The sequence below is a fragment of the Sparus aurata genome, chromosome 2 (genome assembly GCF_900880675.1).
Source record: "Sparus aurata chromosome 2, fSpaAur1.1, whole genome shotgun sequence".
Taxonomy (NCBI): Eukaryota; Metazoa; Chordata; class Actinopteri; order Spariformes; family Sparidae; genus Sparus; species Sparus aurata.
The window spans coordinates 11,144,560-11,168,153 of record NC_044188.1 but is presented as its reverse complement, the minus strand read 5'-3'; the positions used below and the strand labels follow the sequence as shown (position 1 = coordinate 11,168,153).

The following is a 23,594-nucleotide window of genomic DNA, read 5'->3' as shown; positions in this document are numbered from 1 at the left end:
TCAGTAAACAATCTAACCATCCCTTTCCAAATCTTTTAACATTACCACAGAAATAAAGAGGACGCAAACCTGGCTGACACTGATGGTCTGACTCTTCTTGATGTAACATTAGGTAACCGTTATAAGTTGGCTAGCTAGTTAGGCAGCATTTTGCTGAAAATAGCTAACCTAAGATACTATAAACAATGTAATGTGTCCATGAAGATCAGGCTAATCTCGTCAGGGACAGTATTAACATAATGTCTTCCATGCGGTCAGGGTGCTGAGTTGCAGGTACAGGTCCCCCAATAACATCTTCTAACTATCTTCTTAACTTGTTTTTCTTTTCAAAGTCAACCTCGCACATTGCACATTTCAGTTTAACAGGAAATGGGGAAGATGACAGAGGTTCATCTGGGTACCAAACTCACTCAACTGTTATTGGAGCACAGAGCGACAATAGGCGGGACTCACAAGGTTTTTATTGACATTCTTAAACATCTATAAACTGTTTCTTATAATCTTACAATGAACTTGTTTATGATGATATTATTAACATTAATTTGGTCATATTGACACATAATAATGTTAAAAACATCTTATAAGGACGTTAATATAAAGACATACCAATATTTATTATGTCCTGTAACAGGGTTCCTCCTTTAGTTGTCACGAAAATGAGACACTGAGGGATAATATTACAAAAGGTTTGCAGTCATCCATGTGTGGGGATGAGGTCTGAATCTCATGTTAACTGCTGTCATGTTGATACTAGAATGACGTCAGTAAGGTTTGTGTTGGAGGCTACATTCCTGACTGATCGTGCACGCAAACAGTGACACAGTTCACCTCGTACAACATCCCTCAACGTGTGAATCCATGGCCCAGTTTGAGAAAAACCACATGAATAAAATGTTCACGGCTGAGTTGAATATTGGCACGAAACGCGCCAAGAAATAAAAAAGCTGGTGTGATCAGGACTCAGAGCAATAACAGGCAGATATCTGAGGAGTCATGATTCTCACTCCAGTGATCTGTTTTTAATTGTTATGTTAGACACCCGCACGCTGCCGTCAGTGGTCCCACCTGATGCATAAAGCCGAGCACGCTGAGAGGAAAATAACCAGGAGGCTTGTATCTGGGCCCGCTCATAAAAGACAGCTTACCTTTCATGGCTTCTGCTGTTTTATTGAGAGTTCAGAGCAAACCTCGAGTACATCAGGGATGAAAAGTTTACAATGTGAAGCACGCGTGAGCTTCAACGCCGACTACTATTAAGGCTGCAGTAGCTGCCTGCTCACTGTATTTCACACCAGACTGCGGTGATATATTGTAAATAAATGCATAGTGTGTGCTCTGTCTCACCCTAATCCTGGAAAAATGTTGACATCCCCAAAGTGGAAGCAGAGTAGGCCTGCGTATGGCTCAATAGGATTGTTTATGATTTAAACAAATGCAGTCTGTCTCTCTAATTCTCTTCTCTAAGTAGTGATGGTGAGAAATCTGTTGTACTTAACCTGATTTAGACACGTGTGACACAGAAAACGTCACTGATTAGTAATAGGATTAAATCTAACTGTTCCATAGTAAAATTGTGGAGATTGTTTCAATTTGCTAAATGTTTTAAATTAAAGTCTAGTCAGTGATGAGGTAAATCCTGAGTGATACAGCTCATATTTGGGAATACTAATAATAATGATAATATGAGAATGGTTGCACATGCTAATCACTTCACTTAGCAAGTGTTTTAACTGCTGCTCAAAGGGTGAATCCCAAGTGAAGTGAAAAGGAAGTGTTTCATGCAAGTCAAATTGATGTGCTGTTGCTGTTACTATTAGTTTTTTTGTTGTTTCGTCCATCAGGGATTTAATGCTTATGTATGTAAATGTGTGTTTATTTTCTGGGCTTCAAACACTCCTCAAACAAACTGACATGTGAGTGAAGACAAAGTCAGTCATTTCACCTTTATGGAGACAAATGTGTGCAGACTGTAAATGTGCATTTCAAGGGTTTGTTTCTTAATCAAAAGCAACGTGTGGTCAGTTGAGAAACTTCTGTAGTTGCACTTAAAAAAATCATTGTCTTCAGGTGAGGCTGTTGAAGCTAAATTATCTTTTTTTCTTATAATAAGAATTTATCAATAATAATGATCCTCTTTTTTATTTTGGCACTTCCAGGATACTGTGTTGGCAGCCTGATTTTTTTGTTCAACCACTGGACTGAACTACAGTATGTGTTATGTGAAAGGCGTCACTGACCTCCATGGAGTTCTTTAATGTCTTTTAGCTATTTGTTTTGGTTTTAACAGCTCGAAGCTTCGCTGCTTTGGTTCAGTCACTGCTTTCATGAAATTGGTGTACTCTACCTGCTCACCAACACACAACAAACAGACACAGTTGTCGACTAGCTGGTGAACACAGTGGAGCATTTAACAGCTGACGAGACAGATATTTCTGTCAGGAGGTGGTGGAGACCAAAAATGGAGTAAAAAGAGAGTTCATTTTAGACTTATCCGTCAGGTGAACATAAACATGGCTGTGAGTAACTGCTAATGTTGCTCTGTGTGTGTTTGATGTGTATCAGCCATCTGTTTGCAAGGAAATGCATCATAGTAACATATGTATAGATGTGTCAGTGCTCCTGCAGCTTTAATGTGTTAAAACGGTAGACGGCTCTGTGAGCAAAAAAATAAAACGAGTGTCTTTGTCTCCCTCAGGGCCTCCATACATCGTCTCCCCACCAGAAAACATCACTGTCAACATATCCCAGAATGCACTCTTCGCCTGCCAAGCAGAGGCGTATCCTGGCAACCTGACCTACACCTGGTTCTGGGAGGAGGATAACGTCTACTTCAAGAAGTAAAGTTATGATCGAGTTCACTTCTGTACTGTAGCTGCAGTAAAACTCTCCGCAGGGAAACTTCTAAGTTAAGCACTCGGCTAAGGTTAAGACTTAAAGGCCCCTCGCCTAAAGGCTCATTTAAATCACCAGGCACAGGCAGCGTGAGGCGTTTGTGATGTGAATGACATTGTGTGTCTCAGAGCCCTCGATTTAGACTGTGTGTCTATATGTGTGTGTGTGTGTGTGTGTGCGTGCCGGTGCCCTGTCCTACTGCGGCCCTAGAGGCAGTAAGAGCGAGGCCTGGCGGGGGTCTGTCAGGACGTTGCCAGGCGAGTTAGTGCGCTCTGATGACAATATCACATGACTCAGGCCTTGTGTCATCATATGCCTCTCATGCAGCGATGATCTGAAGCGTAGCCAGGACCTCTGTGGGCTCCCCAGAGCAGGTCTTTAGAGCCTGAGAGGTTTTTACAGCGAGCGAGTGACAGACAGAACAAGTGGGAAGGAAGAACAAGTGAATGGGAGTTTGACTTGCGGGGAAAACAAGTGTCTGAGGAGAAGCACTGAAGAGTCCAATCTAATTTTAAACAGCTTCGTGGCGCCAGGCTCGGTTCTTTCTTCTGTCTTTTTTTGCAGGATGGGTTAGATTCACTGGAGATGATTGCATTAAATTTCATAAAGGGTCGTGAGTTATAACTCTGGGAGTTGTAACACTTTACAATGAATCATATCAATTATATTATTATATGATTATATTGTGATATTCATGGCTACATCATGTATTCTCTACCAATTCTGTTATGTGTATTTCATAGCATTGTATTAATACTATACTGTATAATGTGTGCAATTCACATCTGTTACATACATATAGGCTAATATCCGTAATTGACCAAAGTCAATTCCCACAACACCGTGAGCACCGAGATATAAGCAGTGCCCAGGGTAACAGATCTAACCAGAGGAAACACCTGGTCAAACATCAAATCCATCTAAAAGCTGACGAGTGCACTGTGTTTGAGCTTGAAAGCAGGTCGACCACAGCAGCCACAGCTGACGCCCGCAGAGTTGAACCCTCCAACACGAGCGGCGAGGCATCAACGGCCTCATCGCTTAAATCACTGCTGTAGTTTGCAACTGAAATGACATTTTAGTTATACAGAATACGTAAAGTACCAACTTTCAGGAACATCTTGTCGGTTCAAATGTGAACGATACCGAGCCCGACTATACTGGTATTATATATAGTTCACACATCATCACTGCTTGAGTTCACTTGAATAGTCTGAATAGTCTAACTCAAACGCGTCATGCCGCAGCTTTTTATCAGCTTGATACAAAAGGAACGATTACACGCTTCTCATTTCCCGTGACTAAAGTATAGCAATGTTATGGTATGGAGCCTTTTAAAGTAAATTTCCAGTGTATTTAATGTCTGCTTTTATATTCCTCTTCTGCCTGTCTCTGTAATAATAATCATAGTACTACATTTTATCATAGTATTTTTTTTCCAAGTGTCAAAGCAGATTCCGAATAACTAAAAACACACTAAAAGCTACAAGTTAGCACCTGACATTATCTTATTTTATCGCATCATTTGTCAATAAATCATTAATTAATACTTTTCAGATCATTTAGAATCCATTAATAGGAACATGTATCTAATAACAACACAATTATAATTGCAAATAACATATACTTCATCTTTAATAGCTCCTCAGTCAGAGAGTCAAACAGGAACAGAGATCTCAGCTTCTTCTCCACAGTCACATAACATCATTTTATTGCTGTGTATTTTTTCAATATGATATACGACTGTTCAAGATTATGTCACTGTGCACCCGTGGCAGCGAAGTTAGAAAGCAGCTGAGATCTCTGTTCCTGTGTGACTCTCTGACCGAAGATCTGTTGCAGATGAAGCGTCTGTTTTCTGAGTAGACGAATCTACTACATCTCAGATCTTCAGTTATGGTAGCTCAGTCAAATCAACTGAACACTTAAATAAATGATTCACGAACCTTTTAATAACAACATTAGTGAGAGACCCTTAATAAAAGTGGGTCGTACTGGAGAGCATTTTATCTAAAGACATATTCTGTTTGAGCGTCAATTCTCTTTCATGCTAAAAAAAATATTTCTCTGTGTGGACAAGGACAGCAGCTCCATCATGACTGTGTTTAATTTTAAACGGTGTCGGGTGGGGGGGTGTGTGTGGGGGGGGGGACATGAAGGCTGCACCATTTGGCGATTATTGCAATTAGCAGATTTATTTGAGTCTCCTGCTCTGTACTGTGTGTTCTTTGGATCCCTCTCAGAGAGCCGAGCTGCTGTTCGACTCTCTGCTGCTCTCTTATGGCACCCTCATGCAGCTCAGCCCCAAAAAAAAAAAAAAAAAAAAAAAGGAAGAAAGAAATAGAAGAAAAGAAATAGATGTCTGGCCTGTCCTGCTTCAGTGTGTGACAAAAACGTCTGTGTCTCCTTGTAGTGATCTGAAGCTCCGAGTGCGCATCCTCATCGACGGCACCCTCATCATCTTCCGGGTCAAGCCGGAGGATGCCGGGAAATACACCTGCAGTCCGAGCAACAGCCTCGGTATCTCGCCCTCGGCATCGGCCTACCTGACTGTTCAGTGTGAGTGTTACCGTGGCAACAAAGTGGAGGGGGAGGGGCGGGCAGAGCGAGCTGTGCGAGGAGGAGAACAGCAGCAGCAGTATGGAGGCTGCCTGTGTTGGAGGCTGCTGTAGTATCTGGCAGCGCTGCTCTCACGCTGGAACACAAAGTAACCTTCTTGAATTTCAAGGTCAGACGTGACAGAGGGGAGCACGCCCAGCTTATTTGACCGTTTTTTTTTTTTAACATTCTGAGCGAATTCTCTTATTTTTCTATCCCGACTCCAACCTCATTCCTGAAAGCAAAGATGGAGACGGGAGGCTCGTCCTCAGACTCCATTTCTCCCCTGTCTCTTCTTTTTGAATCCGGCTCCGCCTAAATGAAACGGTGACCTTCCTGCTCGCCGGCTCTGACCGACGAGAGCCAAGAGCCACTCCTGGCCATCTGACGTGTCATCGCCAGCCCCTTGTACGTTGAGGCTAATTTGCTCCCAAGTTGCTGCTGGTCATTGATTACTGCACTACAGTATGAGGCAGAGCTGGGGGATTCACAGCACTACAGGCAGCGATTTCATCACTGGCCTCAAATACAGCAGACCATAATTACACCAGTGTCCTGGATGCTTTATGCAAAAACAAACTCTGGGCCTGTATTTATCAAGCCTCGCAGAATCACTCTCAGGAATTGTGCAGAAAGTCAACCGAGGACTAAAAATACTTGTTTTTAAGTGTCCTACAGTTTCTCTCAGCGAGGAGAAGGACGACTCCTCGATGGTGTACAACACAAATCTGCAGTAGAAGTAGAAAAGAAAATACGTTTGTGCAGAGACTTCAGATGAGTGCACAAAATGTGTATCTGTCAGCACCAAGAATAAAAACAGAAAAAAAACATATAGACAAAATGTGTTAAAACTCAAAATTGATATTTGCAAAAAACTGCATTAAAACTGTAGGTAGAAACATTTGAAAGGCACTCGCCTGGTTCATGGATAAATGAAGCCGATAAGTAGTCAAGTCAGCTTTATTTATTGAGCCCAAAATCACAAATCACAGCGTCTCAGGGGGCTTTTTCAATCAGTAGGGTTTATGTAACCCTCTGATCTTAGAGCTTCAAAAAAGCTTTGGAAAAAGCAGAAAAAAATGCACCTTTGGCTATTTGACGTCCTCTCCACTATGTGTTTTCTAATTTTGACGACAAAAATACAGATAGATGTGTAGGTTATGTAACATAAGTGAGCGACGATCCAGCTCCAGCATCTGTGTGAGGGACCAACACCCGGGAGACAGAGTCCGCTAATGGTCCAGCAGAGATGAGCCGGAGTGAAAAGAGAGAAGAAAACCAGGGAGAGGGAGAGAGAAAAGAGGAAAGAGAGAAACATACACAGCTTACAGCTTCAGGGAAACAGAAACAAAAAAAAAACAAACTGGTAGGTCATTTCACTCAGCTATGTTGCGTGCCACATCCTTTTACAGCCTGTAGTGACGCTGCAGCACATCTTGCACAAACTGCACAGGCGCATGCAGACATGATGTTCGGAAGCCTAGTCGTCTCGTCCACCAGTCCGCCTTTTAATGTGTTCGACAAGCAACAAACAACTGGTGTGTGATGTCTCCAAGTCTTGAGAAATGCACAATCTGAACATGTCTACACACAACTTCTATATATTATAGCTCCCCTATCATTTAAAATACATGAAACAAGGCAGATATGAAACCCTGAACTAAGCTGTACCTGTGGATATTTCCTTTATCACAGTATGTGGTGGATATAGTCCATTCCCACTGAAAACAAGCAGAGTTTGATATTAAAAATCGCTTTCATTCTTTTTTTTTTATCGTGACGGGATCATCACTGTTGCACAGCTGTTTTTTTTTTCCAGGATCCCAGAAAAAGTGTAACGTTATGAACCTATTTGTTTCCGCGGGAGTGATTCTGTGAACTCTCCTTTGCCTCCTGCACACAGTCCTCCTCATAAAACATTCTTTTCGATAAGCGTTACCAACACATCTCTCCTCTGACAGAATATGTCTGGGCTGAACACTATCTCGTGGGAAAACTCCTGACAAGTTAGAACTTCTCTGGAGCACATTCGTTGTGTACATCTCAGTGATTTCTTGAAAAAATAATGTTTAAATCAACTTCTCGTCCTGAGAGTACGACCAAAAAGGCAACCGTTTGGCCAGTTTGGAGGGATCTTTTACTCTGTGCTCTCTGATGAATACCTGCTTTGGTTTGTTACATCAAGTAAGACGGCAGAAACAGCATATTTGACTCGATAATGCATCAAGTATCCTTAATACCGAACCTGTCCTTTTCCATGCAGACCCTGCCCGAGTGATCAACATGCCCCCGGTCATCTACGTCCCACGGAAACTGCCAGGCATCATCCGCTGCCCGGTGGACGCCAACCCACCTGTGATATCAGTGAAGTGGGAGAAGGACGGCTATCCGCTCAGAGTGGAGAAGGTTCGTCTGCCTCAGGGCTTCGAATTTTCTAGAGTATTGTTATATTTATGGTGCTGGTACTTTTGCTTTGGTACATAATTATCTCTGCACTGCTGCCCTTTGCTGTTAGTGTGACTGTTTCTGTTATTAAAACCACAGTCATTATTGAATCTGTCCTGTACTTGTGCGGAGATATTGATCAATTCTCCAGAAAAATAAAATATCTCGCAGCCTTCAATGCCCCAGCCAACAAAGATTACTGTTACAGCTTTGTTATCCTTTCAGCATCGTGCTTTCTCTGCAAAGAATTCAATCATTTGCCATCTAGAAACAGAATCTCTCTGGTCACTCCGCTATCTGTCGCTCCGTTTGTCTAGTGTCTAATCTTTCTGTCCCCGAGGTCAGACCATAGTTTCTCGCTGCTGTCGAGCGCAGATCTGCATTGCATAAATGTTCTCATTCATCCTACTTGAATTCAATTTGGGGGGGGGGGGAGAAAGAAATACAATGAGCATGCTTTGACTGATATAATCACCGCCAGGCCCCAGCCATCTAAACATTAAGTGCACTCACCTAGAAGAGCATAAGGGAAAAAATAAACAAATAGAAAATATGATCAAGGTCACACTCAGCCATGCCTAATGTCAGAAATCAGTGCAAAGCTCTGAATCAAGCATTTCAGATGCTTCCCCATCTTGTCTCGCAGTACCCCGGTTGGAGCCTGATGCCAGATGGAAGTATCCGGGTGGCGGAGGCCACAGAAGACTCCCTGGGCACCTACACCTGTGTGCCTTACAACGCCCTGGGTACCATGGGCATGTCCCCCCCTGCCACGTTGGTGCTAAAGGTACATCGGCGCTCACGTTTGGTTCAGTTTCTGCATGTCGTAGCATAGACTGACGTGCCCATGATGCTCTGCTGTGTGTGTGTGTGTGTCTGTGCAGGATCCCCCTTACTTTAATGTGAGGCCTGGGGGGGAGTACCGTCAGGAGGCTGGGAGAGAGTTAGTTATCCCCTGTGCTGCTTCTGGAGACCCTGATATACCAACCATCACCTGGAGAAAGGTGCAGCAGACGGAAACGCATGACAAAAATAAGTTAGGAATCTTCTTCCCGCACTTCTTAACCGTGTCTTCTGTGTCCATCGAAGGTGGGGAAGCCAAGCAAGAGTAAGCACAACATCCTACCGAGTGGCAGCTTACAGTTTCTGTCGCTCAGCAAGGAGGACCACGGAGAATGGGAGTGTGTCGCCACCAATGTGGTCACGAGCATCACTGCCAGCACGCGTATCCTCGTCATCGGTACGAAACAATCTGCACGCCGCTCTCAGCTCAAGTTGTTTCAACAAAAACTCACCTTTCAGAGTCGCTTTGAATCCTTCTTGTCTGTCCTTCTTTTCTGTACGATTTGAAGGCACATGAAGGCGACCGTCATCCCTCAAACACCTTGCCTCTGCCCAATTTCCCCTTGGGCATCATTTAAATTTCATTAGATCTAATCTGTAATAGCTTCATTTAAAGGCTGAATCTGTGACTACAGTGTGGTATAACCCGTCGCTACAGCCTTTTGTCTGTTGAGTCGGTGCACCAAGGACGTCTTTTTACTCTTAAATTAACCGACAAAGGCACGCAGAGTTTGAATTTTTTAAAACAGGGCTTTGAAGGAACGATTACATTGTTGGTAAGTTGTTAGTTAAGTGAACACTGTGAAAGTCTCCTTTAATGCCTATAATGCAAATTATAGGTTTCAGGTTTTAAGGACTAATCTCAGCCTCATTAAACGGCCTTTGTAACTTAAGTGAGATGGTAGCACCGATTATGCCCTGTGCTTGTTGAAGTTGTGACAATGTCTGTACAGCTCTAATAGCAGCCATTTTGAGTAGATAAATGCCTTTTACAAAGTTTTGAAACTGGCTTGCAAAATCCTCATTGACACATGATTATTATGGGAAATGATGCGAATGATGTGTTGAGTACACAAATGCATAGCAATGAGAGGCACAACGTCTTGTGTTTTGGGGGTTGGTTTGTGCTGTCGGGCATTATTTACTCTCATTACGCTCACAGCGCTCTCCCCTGCGGAAACATTTATTAGATTTGTTCCTCATGTTCAGATTCTGGTCCAGGCTTTTAAAGGAATCCTCCACCGAAAAACCAGTCTGTTGAGTAACAGATATTCAACCCCTATAGCCGAGAAAAGATGGGTTTCAGATGAATTAATGCAAATTAAGACAATTTCTGTGAAGGAAGAGCACAAGTTGTGACTTTTAAATTCCTTAAAGCTCAAAGAAGTTCAAAGAAATGGTTAAGAAATAATTTGGTAAATACTTCTTGACCACTCTCATGTCTGTATGCTGAATATGAAGCTAAAGACTGTTACTGGTTAGCTTAGCTTAGCATGAGCACTTAAAAAAGGGGGAAACAGCTAGCCTGGCTCTGTCAAAAGCTCACTAGTTAACTAGACATATTTTGGTAGCTCTGGTAGAATTATGAGTTCTACCAGAGCTCATAATGGTAGAATTATGAGTCAGCTCTGGTAGAATTATGAGTTACTCATTACTTTCTACAGGCTGTCAACTGGTTCACATATGAGGCAGCTCTGTCAGAGACTGGCACCAGAATTGGGCCCATTTTATGGGCTGGTTCTGGCAATTTTGTTGGGGTGTTTCTAGCCAAATGCCATCAGTGTTGGTAAAGTTTTGGCATCCAGAGTCAGGCCACTATTAGCTCGGTCTGCCACTTTTGTTGTGGTGATTGCTTGTTCAGTTTCAGTATCCGGACCCATACAAATTCAGGAGTGTCATTAAAACCCAGTTCGGCAACCTAACTTCAGCTGAGCAATCGCTTCTAGCCTGACGGATTGTGTAATGTTTTCCGTGAGAGGGCAACTATGTAGTTTTCGAGAAGAATTCAAATTTTAATGTTTACAATGTTAGTGAGGTAACAATACAAACCCAGAAATACTTTTCTTTTTTATAACTGAATAAAAAAAGCTCTTCTCAGAGGAAAATAAGGTCCCGAGAACACTTCTTACCTCTCTAACAAAATGTAACTTCAGACATTTACATTGTCTTCACCAGAGTCGACCACAGGATCCTGTCGCCGGAGATTTAGCCGTGTACATGGCTTATCTCCTCGCTGTAAACACTGAGTGAAGCTGGTTTTGCCTGTTTCATATCCAACGTATCCAGGATCTTATGTACACAACTTTTTTTTGCCCGTAGGTGTCGTCTCTCTGCTCTGCAAACAGAGAGCAACAGAAGCTAACGTTAGCTTGGAAATGGATTCTGCTAACATAACAAAACAACTGGCTTCCAGCACAACACAGAAGTTTCACAATGCTTGAATGTTTGAATTAGACTTTAATTTTAAAAATGTACACTGATTTTAACGTTTTTAAAATCGGTACATACAGTAGTTTCAAACACTTAAAGTTTGGTTTTGTTCCTTTTTTCAAGACAAGTATTGATCACAACTATCCCCCCAAACTCAGGACTGGTCTCTTTAAATGTGTACAATAACTAACCCACTTTAAGCTAACTTTTTAACTGACTTATGGCTTTAGCTTCACTGTCAAGAATACAAAAGTTCCTGTTCCTTTAAGTCTGGGTTTTTCTATTGTCTGTCGTGAGCAGGTCACTAAGTCTGCCCCAGTAGCCCATTGCCCCAGTGTCTGTGGAGACTTGATACTGTCTCACAGCTGGCAGCACTCAGCCTGCCTCCGTGTGACCAGCCCTCAGCTGACAGGTGTCACGGGGCAACGGAGACAGCTGTGCGCCTCAGACCACGCTTAGGTCTCTTTTATCACAGTGAGAAGTTACTGGCCTCCAGCCACACTGCACAGCTGTTATGTGGGTGGTGCGAGCAGAACCGCAGACAGACATCGCTGCTCTTGAACTTGACCTTACACTGGTCCCCACCTCAGCCAACATCGCCGTATCCAACGAGAGCAGGCAGATACATGATGCAGGGGCGGAAACACCAACAACATGTGGGAGGATCTCTCTAGTGTCAGAACTGCATGTGATATCAAAAGATAATTGTAAGTAGTTTTGTATCCAAAGTAAATTGTGCTTTTTTAAAATCCCTCTCTGTGTCTCTCTCTGAACCACTCAGGCACCAGCCCACACGCTCCTGGTAATATCCATGTATTGCCCTCAACAACCTCCGCTAATGTGTCCTGGGAGCCAGGTTATGATGGCGGCTTCGAGCAGACGTTCTCTGTGTGGTACGGTCCAGTGTAAGTGCTCTTACTTAACTTCAGATCAATGGGCGTCAGTGTGCAGATGTGGAAACTCTACCTGGAGGTTATCGGCCTGGTTTGACACACAAGCACGAGCCCCCAACCCTCGTTCACTGATGATGATAGAATATGAAATCCAATCAGAAGCTCACAGCAGATTTGTTTTGACAGCACATTTCTCGGGGGGGCTCAGTAGATGCGCATGTGTATAATTCATGGTGTGTGTTGGGAAAGTAATGCAACTTAATTTTTGGATGCATGTGAGTAAATAAACTGCTTGAGTACCACCAGGTACAGCCTGTGTTTGTTGACTGTAATAATAAGAAAACACGCACAACACTTCTGACTTTTCCTCATGTGTAGCTTAAACTATAAATTTGTGAATCAAAGGCCTGTAATTACCTTGTTAGGAAATAATTATATGTTAAATAGATTTCAGATTAAAGCCCCGTGGAGAGCGGGGAAGTATTGTGGATGTAAAATATCAGTGACTTGTTGTTGACGTGCCTGCAGTGATAACTGACTGAAGGTCACAACTCTAAATGAATAAAATGCCAAAAGAAATTAAGTTGTTTTTTTTTTTTTTATTATAATTTACAGTAAGCTAATTTAAATTGAGCTAAGTTGACCTTAAAACTTTGTTGCTAAAGTGACCTTCAAGTAGTCCTGAAGTTGAATTAAGGTTTCTGTTCACGACCAGTAAGAACAAAATGTGACGCATATTGTCTCCATTTATCGGTCCACTTTCAAATCACACAAACGTGCGTGTAAAACCATTTACAGGCTGGTTTTAAGGGTAATGACGACTTTGGTCTACTGTGTTATACAGAGATATATGTGTGACTGACTATTGAGTTCCATTAAAGCTGACTTGAATCATCTTTAATGCATTTATTTCATGATTTCTTTTGTTTATCAACATTTTTCAGCCTGTCCTCAGAAGATCTAACTTAAAGGTCGACAGTTAAAGGATGTTATTTTGATCCGTGTGGACAATTGTTTTGTGTATTATACTTTTTTATTAAATTGTTGTTATATAGTTGAATATGCTTGCACTGCGGGACCAGGCTGTTTTTCTTCTCCCCCGTAACTTAAATTACTGCACAAGCCTGTTTTGCTTTAAAACATATTTAAAGTACATCTAAAGCTCATGTTGGCTCTTACAAACTGCTATTCCATAAATCAAGAGCTCTGGATTTGTTTGTTTATGGGCCCCCTAAAAAAGTTTCACAGTGCACCTTTAACTTTTTATGAAGTCTGCCTGTGTGAAGGTGAGTGCAACTCAAAGTGCTCTAAATGTGACCGACTGTAGTAAAACAAATTGAGACTGATGCAAATTAGAAGACTGAACCCAACCGAATTAAGAATAAAATAAAGTAGATGCAAGATAAAAGCAAATGAATAGATTTGAGACATTTAAAGCATGAATACAATTAAATAAATGATAAGATGAAGAAATAATGACTATAAAACATTTGAATGAATCGTCAAGCTTAGGGGTTTTTAAACACTTGCCTCAAGCTCAAAAAATGAAACCAGCCTGTCTGGAAGTTTTATTCTGCATTTTGTAAGACCTAAAAGACTCAAGAGGACCTGAGGGGCCGTCCTGGTTCATACATTTAAATCAACGTCAGACAAGTGGGTCGATGCAAGACCACGAAGTGCCGTAAAGACGAGTTAAAGGATGCTGTCTGAAACAGAGAGAAGTGTTCTGGGGCCTGAATCTCAGATTAGATGCAGATTTTCAGCAGTGATCCTCCCTACACTGTCAGTGAGGACATTATGTATAATGTTTCTGTTTTTCTGTCTCGTTTCTGCTGTTCAGGTCAAAGAGAACAGACTTCGGTCCTCATGACTGGCATTCGATGCCAGTTTCTGGTGCTCAGACCTGGTTGGTGGTGCCAGGGCTGGAGCCTGGGACAGAGTACCAGTTCAGTGTGTTGGCACAAAACAAACTGGGCACAGGCCCATTCAGCGAAGTTGTGACAGTCAACACTGCAGGTGGGTTCTTCATTAAAAGCTCCTCCGTCCATGTTCGCTGATATGTGACTTCAGAATCAACCCGCTGAGCTGCGCCAAACTATATTTATAATTTTTTGAATATCATCAGACGCAGGAGAAGAGACTCTCCTCTAGAGATGTTTAAATTCATATATACACACGCACGAAAGCAAGAAATCAGTACATTTGGACCAGATTCACACTCTCATGTATCAACTTCTTGTATTTGCGCAACACACAGCTTTAATTCCTTCCACCTTCGTACTGCACTGCTGGTGATTAACTGTTCTTAAATCAAGGACTTTCTGCCTCCTCCCTTGTTAAGCCCATTTGTGCGGCTGTCTGCTGTCAGGATTTAAGAGAGGAAACGCCCAAATGTTAAACATCAAAAGGCACCACATCATTTTAATGATGCCAGCGGATGACTAAGCAAACACGATTCTATCTGTTGTTTAAAGAATGTGTCAGCGACGTTTAGGCTTCATGAGAACAGAAGGTCCAGGGACAATTAAAATGTGCACAAATATGTGCTTTTGGTTTGGATCACCGACAACAATACCAATACTGTATATTTTTAAAAGCACATATTATCATGTAAGGGAGCAAAATACTTCATGATCTAGAGTTATATTCCATTCCTGAAAACATCACCACATAATTTGCCAAACATGAAGCATCACATTTCTGTTTAAACTTGAGAGACAGTTTTTAATGTTCATTATGTAAAAAAACAGCAGAGATGTAAAGACTCAGCTGGTCCCAGAACAGATGTTAGCAGTGCTGTTTAGACTGTTAGACTGAGACTTTAATGCACTGAGCAATACAATAAATAATTCTCACTCCAATTATTTTTAATTGTCATAGCAGGAGAGGCAGAGGTGTAACTGATGACATCGATCGTAGCCCCGCTCTGCTCAGATGTGCCAATAAACCGTCACACGCAATAACTGAGTCATTATTAATGATATTAGCTCCACCTGTGTTTGACTAGTCAACACGTTTTGCAGTTTGAAAGATGTACAGTGTTATTTAGTGGTTTGTCAGTACATTGAGCTGAAATCAACGTTTTGGAAGTGTATCTACATCTTTTTCGATTCATGTGTGTTTAAATCCAACTCACGCCTCAAGGGCACGCTGCCAATTCAGGCTTTGTGCACTGCCATCTGAACAGAAACTGAATTAAAAGGTGTACGGTGTTTAAAATCAATGTCTCAGCAGAAAAAAAAAGGCATGGAGGGAGGGAAGCGCACGGCTAGATTTCCCTCCGTATAGTGGAGAGGACAAAAAAAAGGAAGGTGTTGAAAAATCAAGGCGCACCCAAAGTCCAACCCATGTAGTCTAACTCTGGCAAGTGGGTGAAAAATGTCAGGTTGTATCACATTTCCTTAAAATATGGAAATCATAAAGCGACCTACTTACCAGCCAGACCCAAAGCTGTGACGAACTCGGTTATAAAAACTGAGAATTGGGGGGTTTTGACAAAACGTAATCTCAAAGACTTGACGACGGCGGCTTCCTCACAGTGACGGCTTTGTTTCGCGCAGTGTAAACTCAGATTCTGCTTCAACAAACAGCGTGTTGGAGAGTTTACCTTCATTCAACAAAGGTTAAATGAGGCTTGCATAGTTCTGACCTAGTTCACACACAGGCGGATGAAAGGGAACGGACAATGAGGGGTTTGGTTTATACTGTATGGTTCATATTCTGCCTTGTTCTTTCATTTCAGGTTATTTTCCTGGTTTTTAATTATGTGCAAGCCCTTAATTATCAATATCTCCTATTGTTCCCCCTTGAAAACCAGACAGTTTTACTGTATTGTTATCGTGTGAGTGTGATTTGCTGTGTTACTACGCCATCAATAAGACTGTTCGAGTGTCTACCACACTTGGTTTGCTCATGTCCGACATTTCATTTCCTTTTTGGGTGAAATTGTTCTGCAGACGAGTGTTTTTCTGTGCGCTGCGTCTATATTTATCCAAGTAGGGGTATTTTTATTTGTGGGCAATTAGGAAAACTGTGTCAGGACTCAAAGCGTATGTTTTTTCCTCAAAGAAAACAGTCGAAGGTCATCAAAAATTAAGCAATGTGAGGCCTCTTTTAGGCGGCTGGGTTGTAGAGAGAGAGAGACGCTTTAAAAGGAAACTCTCTTAGTATTCAGTCTGAGGTCAGGTGGAGTACTTCTGAGGTTGTATATCAGGGAGAGGAACCACTCTACTCTCCCAGGGCATACAACATATTTCAAACTGAGTGACTCAGAGCACCGTTTATGTGATACAGAGGAGTAACCAAATCATTTTTTGTCACGCTGAGATCAGTTTGTAGTACTAGCCAATTTTTAGGTACACTTTAGGTCACTTCGTCCAGACTGAAATATCTCAGAAAGGGTAGATTCAATTCCCATGAAACTCTGTACAGACATTCATGTTGACCGGGTAGCTTCACCAGCAGGTAACTTAACAAAAAGTTTAAGTCCAGAAAAATATATAGTCCAAGCATTAAACTGACAGCAAAAGGGAAACAAAACACAAGAAGCAGGCGATACAACATTTGATACAGACATTCATGGTGACCAGAGAATAGACTTTAATGACTTTGCTGATCCTCCAACTTTTCCTACAGCCCACCATGAGGCTCACATGTGTGGTTTTCAAATGGCTGGACAACTATTCGATGGATTGCTAGGACCCACTTGATTCCCTCAGGATGAAATGTTATAACTTTGGTGATCCTTCGACTTTTCATCCAGCGCCATCGTCTGGTCGAAATCTCGATTTCCTCATGACATTCTCATCATCCTCAGTTCTACTTTATGTTGAGGGCGATTATCAGCAGATGGTGATCAGGGTAAAGTTTAGCATCAGTATGTTAGCATGCAGACGTTAGCACTTAGCTCAAAGCAATGAGCATTTTATTTCATGTCAGAAAATGGTGGAAAAAAAATGTAGATCAGTGATTCCAAAAGCCGTAAATGATTCTAATGTATGGTATTGTCCACCACTCAATGATAATCTGTCTTTTTTTATCTGGGTCGTGTCTGAATTAGTTCTCTCTTTGTTAACTTTTCTGTGCAACGTTTCTGGTCCAAAGGCTCTCCTCTGGGTACCCCAGAACCACTGGTGCTTCTTACTCCACCACGGTGCCTCACAGCCAATCGCACGCAGCACGGTGTTCTTCTCACATGGCTCCCTCCAGCCAACCACTCCTCGCCGATCGACCGATACATCATGGAGTTCCGCCTCGGGGAGAGGTGGGAGGTTCTGGATGACCTGATCCCATCCACTGAGACTGAGCTCATAGCTCGAGACCTCGTTCAGGTCAGTGACGCACACGGTTCGTTATAGAGACTTGGTGAGGTGTGGCCTCCAAAAAACATTATTTGAGATAGCATTTATTCCACCTCTGTACAGTCCATTTTTACAGGAAATGTTGATTATTATCATCAAAAATGTTTAACCCTTTATTAACCATTCAGCTACAGATTATAGTTGGGTCACAATCACAAAAAGGTAGTTTGTAGCACTTAAATGACTAAAAAACACACAAGACAGCGGCAAACCATAATTCGTATTATGCACACAATAATTAAGTTTGAGTTGTAATGTATATCATCATCACCATTTTCAAAAACTCGATCACATAGTGAGTACAGTGCAGCGTGACGGTCAAAGAAGGGTGTGTTTGGCTCTCTGACAGGAGTCCTGGTATGAGTTCAGAGTGATGGCTGTCATGGACGACCTGATGAGTGAGAGCAGCAACGTCGTCGGAGTGTCGAGCACAGGTCTGTTTCTTTACAAGAAAAGCAGTGCACACAGAAATGCTCGGCCCAGGTAAGGGGTAGAGTTGTCGCTAACTCTCCATGTTACCTGCTTGTCTGCCCCTTCAGATCCCTTCCCCCCTGCAGAGCTGCCTGAGGAGGGGCTGGCGCGGCCTGTGGTGGCGGGTGTTGTGGCAACTATCTGTTTTCTGGCAGCGGCAGTACTGTTCAGCACTCTAGCAGCTTGCTTTGTCAATAAGCAACACCGTCGCAAACTCAAACGCAAACCAGGTCAGTCTCCCTTGGCTGCTCGATTTGCATGTAATAAACATAGTAGAGCTCTGACCATGGATGGATTATTGAATGGGCCTAATGGGCAGACAGGGAGCAGGGCAAAAGTCAATGAAATGAATACAAAGAGACACAAGACACATATGCAGATATATGCAAAACAATGCCAAAGAGCCACAAAAAAAAATGTAAAGAGATCTAAAACAGCCACAAAGAGACAGAACTGTTACAATAAGACATGAAACAACAACAAAGAGACATGAAACAACTACAAAGAGACAGAAAAGAACACTAACAGACACAAAACAATTAAACACAAGAAAAGAGACGCATAAAACTACAAAAAGACAAAAGAACAACCACAGAGAAACAAAACAACTACAAAGAGAGAAACAACAACCACAAAGAGACAAAAACTACCAAGAAGACACACAAAACAAACAAAAAGGTCTCCTACGTGTTGCCCTTTCAGATGTCCCATTATTTCATAATCCACCCATGTCTATGACTTCAGTTCGAAGCATTCAACAAAGGAAATGCTAAATTTGAATGTTCTTGTCCTCTCAGATCCTCCGTTGTCGGTGACACACTTCAGGAAAAGCATTGAGTCACCGTAAGTAAAGTCAACGCCGGAGGCCCTGCAGTCTGCCAGAGGTGGATACTACTGTGCATCTTCTAATGCACCTTCCCATGTACGCTGTGACAAGGCGTAAATCTCGGATGATAAATTACAGTAAAGTCTATGCACAGTTAAGTTTATTTTGAAGCAGCTGGCGGCTGGAAACAATAGATCTTTTTAAAGCCTTGTTAGCAGACACAGCGTGCTTTCTCCTGTGCATTTAAAAGAGGTAATATGGCAAGACATGGTGTATTTATTAAACTTCCAAAATGAATGAGCATGCAGAGGAAGAACAAAAAGAAGAAGAAGAAGCCCAGGTGGATTATAAAAGAAGACATTGATTATATATTTGAGCTGCTGGAAGGGTGTGGAAGAGCATGTACAGTAGCATCCTCTAGCGGATCATGGGCAGATTAAGGAAAGTTCAAAGCAGCGAGTCAGCATTTTAAGCACATTACCCAGAGTGCCCAGGCTGCAGTATGTGTATTGATTTTTGATCCATCTGTATTCTTTAACCTCAAACGCTGTCTGCTTTCTGCATGAAACTGAGTGTTAAATAATGCTGGTTTTTTTGGTTTTGTTTAGCCGCACATTTAATGTACAGTATATATGTCGCCACATGTGTGTATTTGTCTGTCCGTGTGTAAATCTTGTGTACATGTATGACTGCATTTCAATCTCAGGAGAAGCTCATTTGTGACAATAATTTGTGTGAATCCCATTCCAGAAGAAATGTGTGTTTGCCTGAGACTTTTGAGGGAAATCGTCAGTATCAGATGTGTGTTTTTATAAAGTGGTCCAGGCAGATCAGGGAGTTCACATTTAGTCCTTCCTGCAAGTAGCATAGTCAAAGATGAACCAGGCCCATATGTCATTTGTCTCCCATCGCAGGCCTCCTCTCACCCCCTTGCCAGGGGTAGAGCCCTGCTGGGACGAGCCTGCCAGGAGCAGTTTCTTGCCCCCGCCCGCCAGCCCCCTGTGAGTGCCTGCCTGCACCAAAATACAGAGTGTGCTGCACTGCACTGGCTTGGCTGCATGGTTAATGCATTGCATAGAAATTATCAAGTGACAATGTTGTAGTGAAGCTGGCCTATTTGCATGCACAGACTTCCACGCACCATACGTGGATTAAATTGCATTAGCTCAGCTGCATGTACAGTTCAGTACGGTGTATATGCACCCTCTATAATGTATGTCTACCTGATGCATTCAGTGACCCAGTAAGTGTCGACTGCGCTGCTCCTGGTGTGGGCAAATGAGGCCTGGTTAGATGTCATCTGCTTCCCCCACATCGCCATTTGGTGCGGCATATGGAAATTGGTCTCACGTCTGCTCAAGAAGATGTAGAATCAATAGATCTGTGATACGGTTGTCATGGTTGCGTCTCTCATCCCGTCATTCTGGCTTGGTTCATTAGCTGCTGTCCTATCAGGATGCTGCCGCCGCCATAAACTGGTCATTATCATAATGCAGTTCATTATGGCTGCCTTGTTAGAGTGCTTTGGCTTTTGTATTGTGTCATCTCTTTAGTTTAAGAATGAAACCGCCTTCATGCCTGTTGCAGCATCTTTTTCTTTTCTTTTAAAATACGCACTTTCCCTTTGTGTTTCATCTGTGTGTGTTAAATTAAACCAGTGCCCTGTGTCTGCATCATTCCTCAGGTTATCATCGGGGAAGATAAGTCCAGAGAGCTCTCCTCCATCTCGACCCCGCTCTCTTTCTTCGGAGGGTTCCCAAGGTCCAGGCCTGTACGTCAGGAAGCTGCCCAGCCCTCAGAGAGATAAAGACAAAGAGCTCTCCTTCTACAAGAAAACCAAGCGTGCCATAGCCAGCAAGAAATACAGTGTGTCCAAGTATGAGGCAGAGGTCACCACGCCTATTGAGCTGATAAGCCGCGGCCCCGATGGCCGCTTCGTCATGGAGACCAGCCCACCGCCCCGCCGCATCCAGGGTTTCCCCTTCGCAGAGGAGTCTGACATGTACCCTGAGTTCCGGCAGTCTGATGAGGAGAATGATTTTGACCCCGGGCCTCTGCCGCCCATCATGCCCACGCTGCGGCCCCAGCTCTCCCCAACGTCCTCCAGCCTGGAGTCAACGCAGCCCCCCACCTACAGTCCCCGCCTACACAGGGCCATGGAAGGTATGAGCTTTGCAGAGGGCAGTGCACTTCACGCCTCAGGGCAGGCCCCGGCCTCCCGCTACAGGGGCTTTCCCCAGGGCCCATTCTATGGGTATCTAGGCAGCCGCGGCGAATCAGGGATTCCACCACCATTCTACATGCCTGACATCAGCCCGCGTAGCTCCGCTCTGTCCTCCCCCCCAGGCACCGCCGAGGGGCCCTTTGGTTACCCCTCCATCCCCGAGGAGAGTGGAGAGATGGAGCACCATCAGTACACTGCCTCTGGCCATTCTCTGTCTCACATACACAGCCCTCCTCCTCTCTCACCTGAAAGCTGGCAGCCTCATGAGTTACCCTTCCTCGGTCTAGAGGGTCCACGGTTCATATACCCACCTCACCATCCCTTACATCATCCCCAGGACCTCCCTGACCCACCCCCATACCCTCCTCACTCTCTCCCCCCCAGTCGCCTGCACCTCCCTCCACTAAAGGATCCAACAAGTCCTGGACTCCTGCAGCTGGAGGTCCCTGTGGCTCCCCCAGGCAGAGACAGGCCCCTGGGGCCTCCGGTTAGGCGTTTAGCTATGCAACAGGCCCAGAGTCTCGGCCAGCTCAGACACACGGCCCACGGTGTGGGTGTACCAGTGTTGCCTTACCCTGACCCGGCAGCCCGTGCAGGGAGCCCAAGCACAGCCCCCAGTAGTAGCCCTCAGTCCTGGCTCAGCCCGAGGGCGGGGCGCCGGGCAGACCCCAGCCTACCCCCACTAGTACTCCAGCCCTCCCGCCTCTCTCCACTCTCCCAAAGCCCCCTTAGCACCCAGCCAGGTTCCCCCGATATTCTAGTGAGGCCCCCTCCGCGGCCCAGCATCCTCCGCACCTCTCGGTCTCTGGAGATGCATGAGATCACCCTGCAGCCCTCTGTCAGTTTCTCCCGGAGGTCCTCCTTGTCCACCTCTCCCACTCAGGGCGCCAGGCTACCCAGCCCCAGTTACCACGCCCACATGTCGTATGCCTCCACTGCAGCCAGTTACCCCTCCCAGTCCCCCTCTCCCCCTCTGGAGGGCAGGGATGTTTTCGGGCAGAGGCCATCCCAGAGAAGGACAGAGGAGGAGATGCTGCCCTCAGAGCCCTCTCAGCTCCAGATATCAGCCTCAGGGTAGGTGATCCATTCCAGTAGAGAATAGTCACATATTTATTTAAAGGGGAGACTTGTCTCCTCGTCTGCTCTCTATTCCAAATTTCCTCAGTATTTAACCAGTTTTACTTTGATGTCTCCATTTAGGCATAATTAAGATGCATATTGTACATGAATATGCAGAAGGCATGTAATTGCATTTAGCACACATTGTGTCATAAAAATGACATTTACCTAAACAGGATGGCATGTGAAAGCTCAATATGATTTTAAGATAATGTATTACTGTCTTTATCTTTTGATAGAACATATTTAATCTCACAAAATATTGATGATAATGTAAATTTAAGTTATTAAAAAAAAAAAAAAAAACTATAGGGACAGTGAGATGAATCACTTAAGCTAGAGGATACAGAAAAACTCACATATACTGTTTTAAAAGCTGTTTTTTATCTGTCCCCCATTTTGAAGACTGAAACTTTGAAGTAAACAATCTTTCACAGCTGGATATAAATTAAATCTAATCAGATCAATAACTGAAGGAAGTATGAAAAGGAAAACTAAATGTGTGAATCCCTAGAAAAAGTAATTTTCATGCTCAACTTTAATTATAAACTGTATATTTGATCAACATTGACATAATTTGAAGAACACTATATTACATACAAAGAAATAGGTACCACTTTCTATAACTTCAACATTTATATGATGATTACATTTATAAGCTGTAAATAATGACTTTATTAATGGTAAATAAATTGTTTACTATAGAACAGTTATTATTTACGAATAAGAACATCTTTCGGGTTGCCAGATTGTGAAAATATCTGTAGGTGTGCAGGTATAAATGTTAACAAATCATTCTTGAAGGACCAGGAGTTTCTTGCTTTGCACTAATAATCCAACAACAAAAGTAACTAAGTAATCTGTGCAGTATTTTTATAAATGTTAATAAGTAATTGTTTGTGTTTTTAGAGGAGTCTGCAGTCGTAAATAAGGAATAGACGGTAGAAAAATGTATTTTAGCAGTGAATCATATTTGAGTGAAAGTAAAGATATCCTGTTACTTTTGTAAAAGTGAAAGGTCTTAAATGTTCTAGTTATAGATGTACTTAAGTAAATTATTCATACATTTATATGTATGTATGTACGTACAGTATAATAGGCATCAAACGATTATTGGTCTTGCCGGTTTGTGATGATCAGGATTAATTCAATAAATACATTTAAAAATGTGCTACTTTAGTTCTGCTGTGGCATGTTATGTGCAAAGTAATTGGTAACTAAATGTAACTACATTTAAATGTAGTAAAAAGCACAATATTTGCAAGTGCTTGTGCTATTTATACTTTAAAATATAAGGTAACAGAAAATAGAAAAACTCAAGTAAAGTACAAGTACCTTAAGTACCTGAATACATTTTCTTTAATTACATTCTGTTGCTGCATTTTGGTCGAAATGCTCTGCAGAAGAGTTGAAACTGTTGAATGAATTCATGAATTCATGAATTAGTGAAGACAACTCAGTTATCCTGTTGGAGAAGAAGGAAAGTCAGCCAC

General features: G+C 42.9%; 1 protein-coding gene across 4 annotated transcripts in view; it reads left to right on the top strand.

The window, feature by feature from the left end:
• The window catches only part of igsf9ba (immunoglobulin superfamily, member 9Ba), a 73,300-nt gene that overhangs the window by 44,637 nt on the left and 5,069 nt on the right, over window positions 1–23,594 (top strand). For 3 of the 4 annotated variants that reach the window (XM_030392437.1, XM_030392439.1, XM_030392444.1), the window contains exons 6-19: window positions 2,696–2,837; window positions 5,306–5,451; window positions 7,754–7,896; window positions 8,582–8,722; window positions 8,820–8,939; window positions 9,025–9,175; window positions 11,990–12,113; window positions 13,942–14,117; window positions 17,205–17,431; window positions 17,811–17,895; window positions 18,001–18,162; window positions 18,730–18,775; window positions 19,673–19,759; window positions 20,443–22,056. In XM_030392437.1, coding sequence (XP_030248297.1) covers window positions 2,696–2,837; window positions 5,306–5,451; window positions 7,754–7,896; window positions 8,582–8,722; window positions 8,820–8,939; window positions 9,025–9,175; window positions 11,990–12,113; window positions 13,942–14,117; window positions 17,205–17,431; window positions 17,811–17,895; window positions 18,001–18,162; window positions 18,730–18,775; window positions 19,673–19,759; window positions 20,443–22,056 — 3,364 coding nt within the window. The remainder of the gene's footprint in view (window positions 1–2,695; window positions 2,838–5,305; window positions 5,452–7,753; window positions 7,897–8,581; window positions 8,723–8,819; window positions 8,940–9,024; window positions 9,176–11,989; window positions 12,114–13,941; window positions 14,118–17,204; window positions 17,432–17,810; window positions 17,896–18,000; window positions 18,163–18,729; window positions 18,776–19,672; window positions 19,760–20,442; window positions 22,057–23,594) is intronic. The other variant, XM_030392438.1, reaches the window with a different exon arrangement.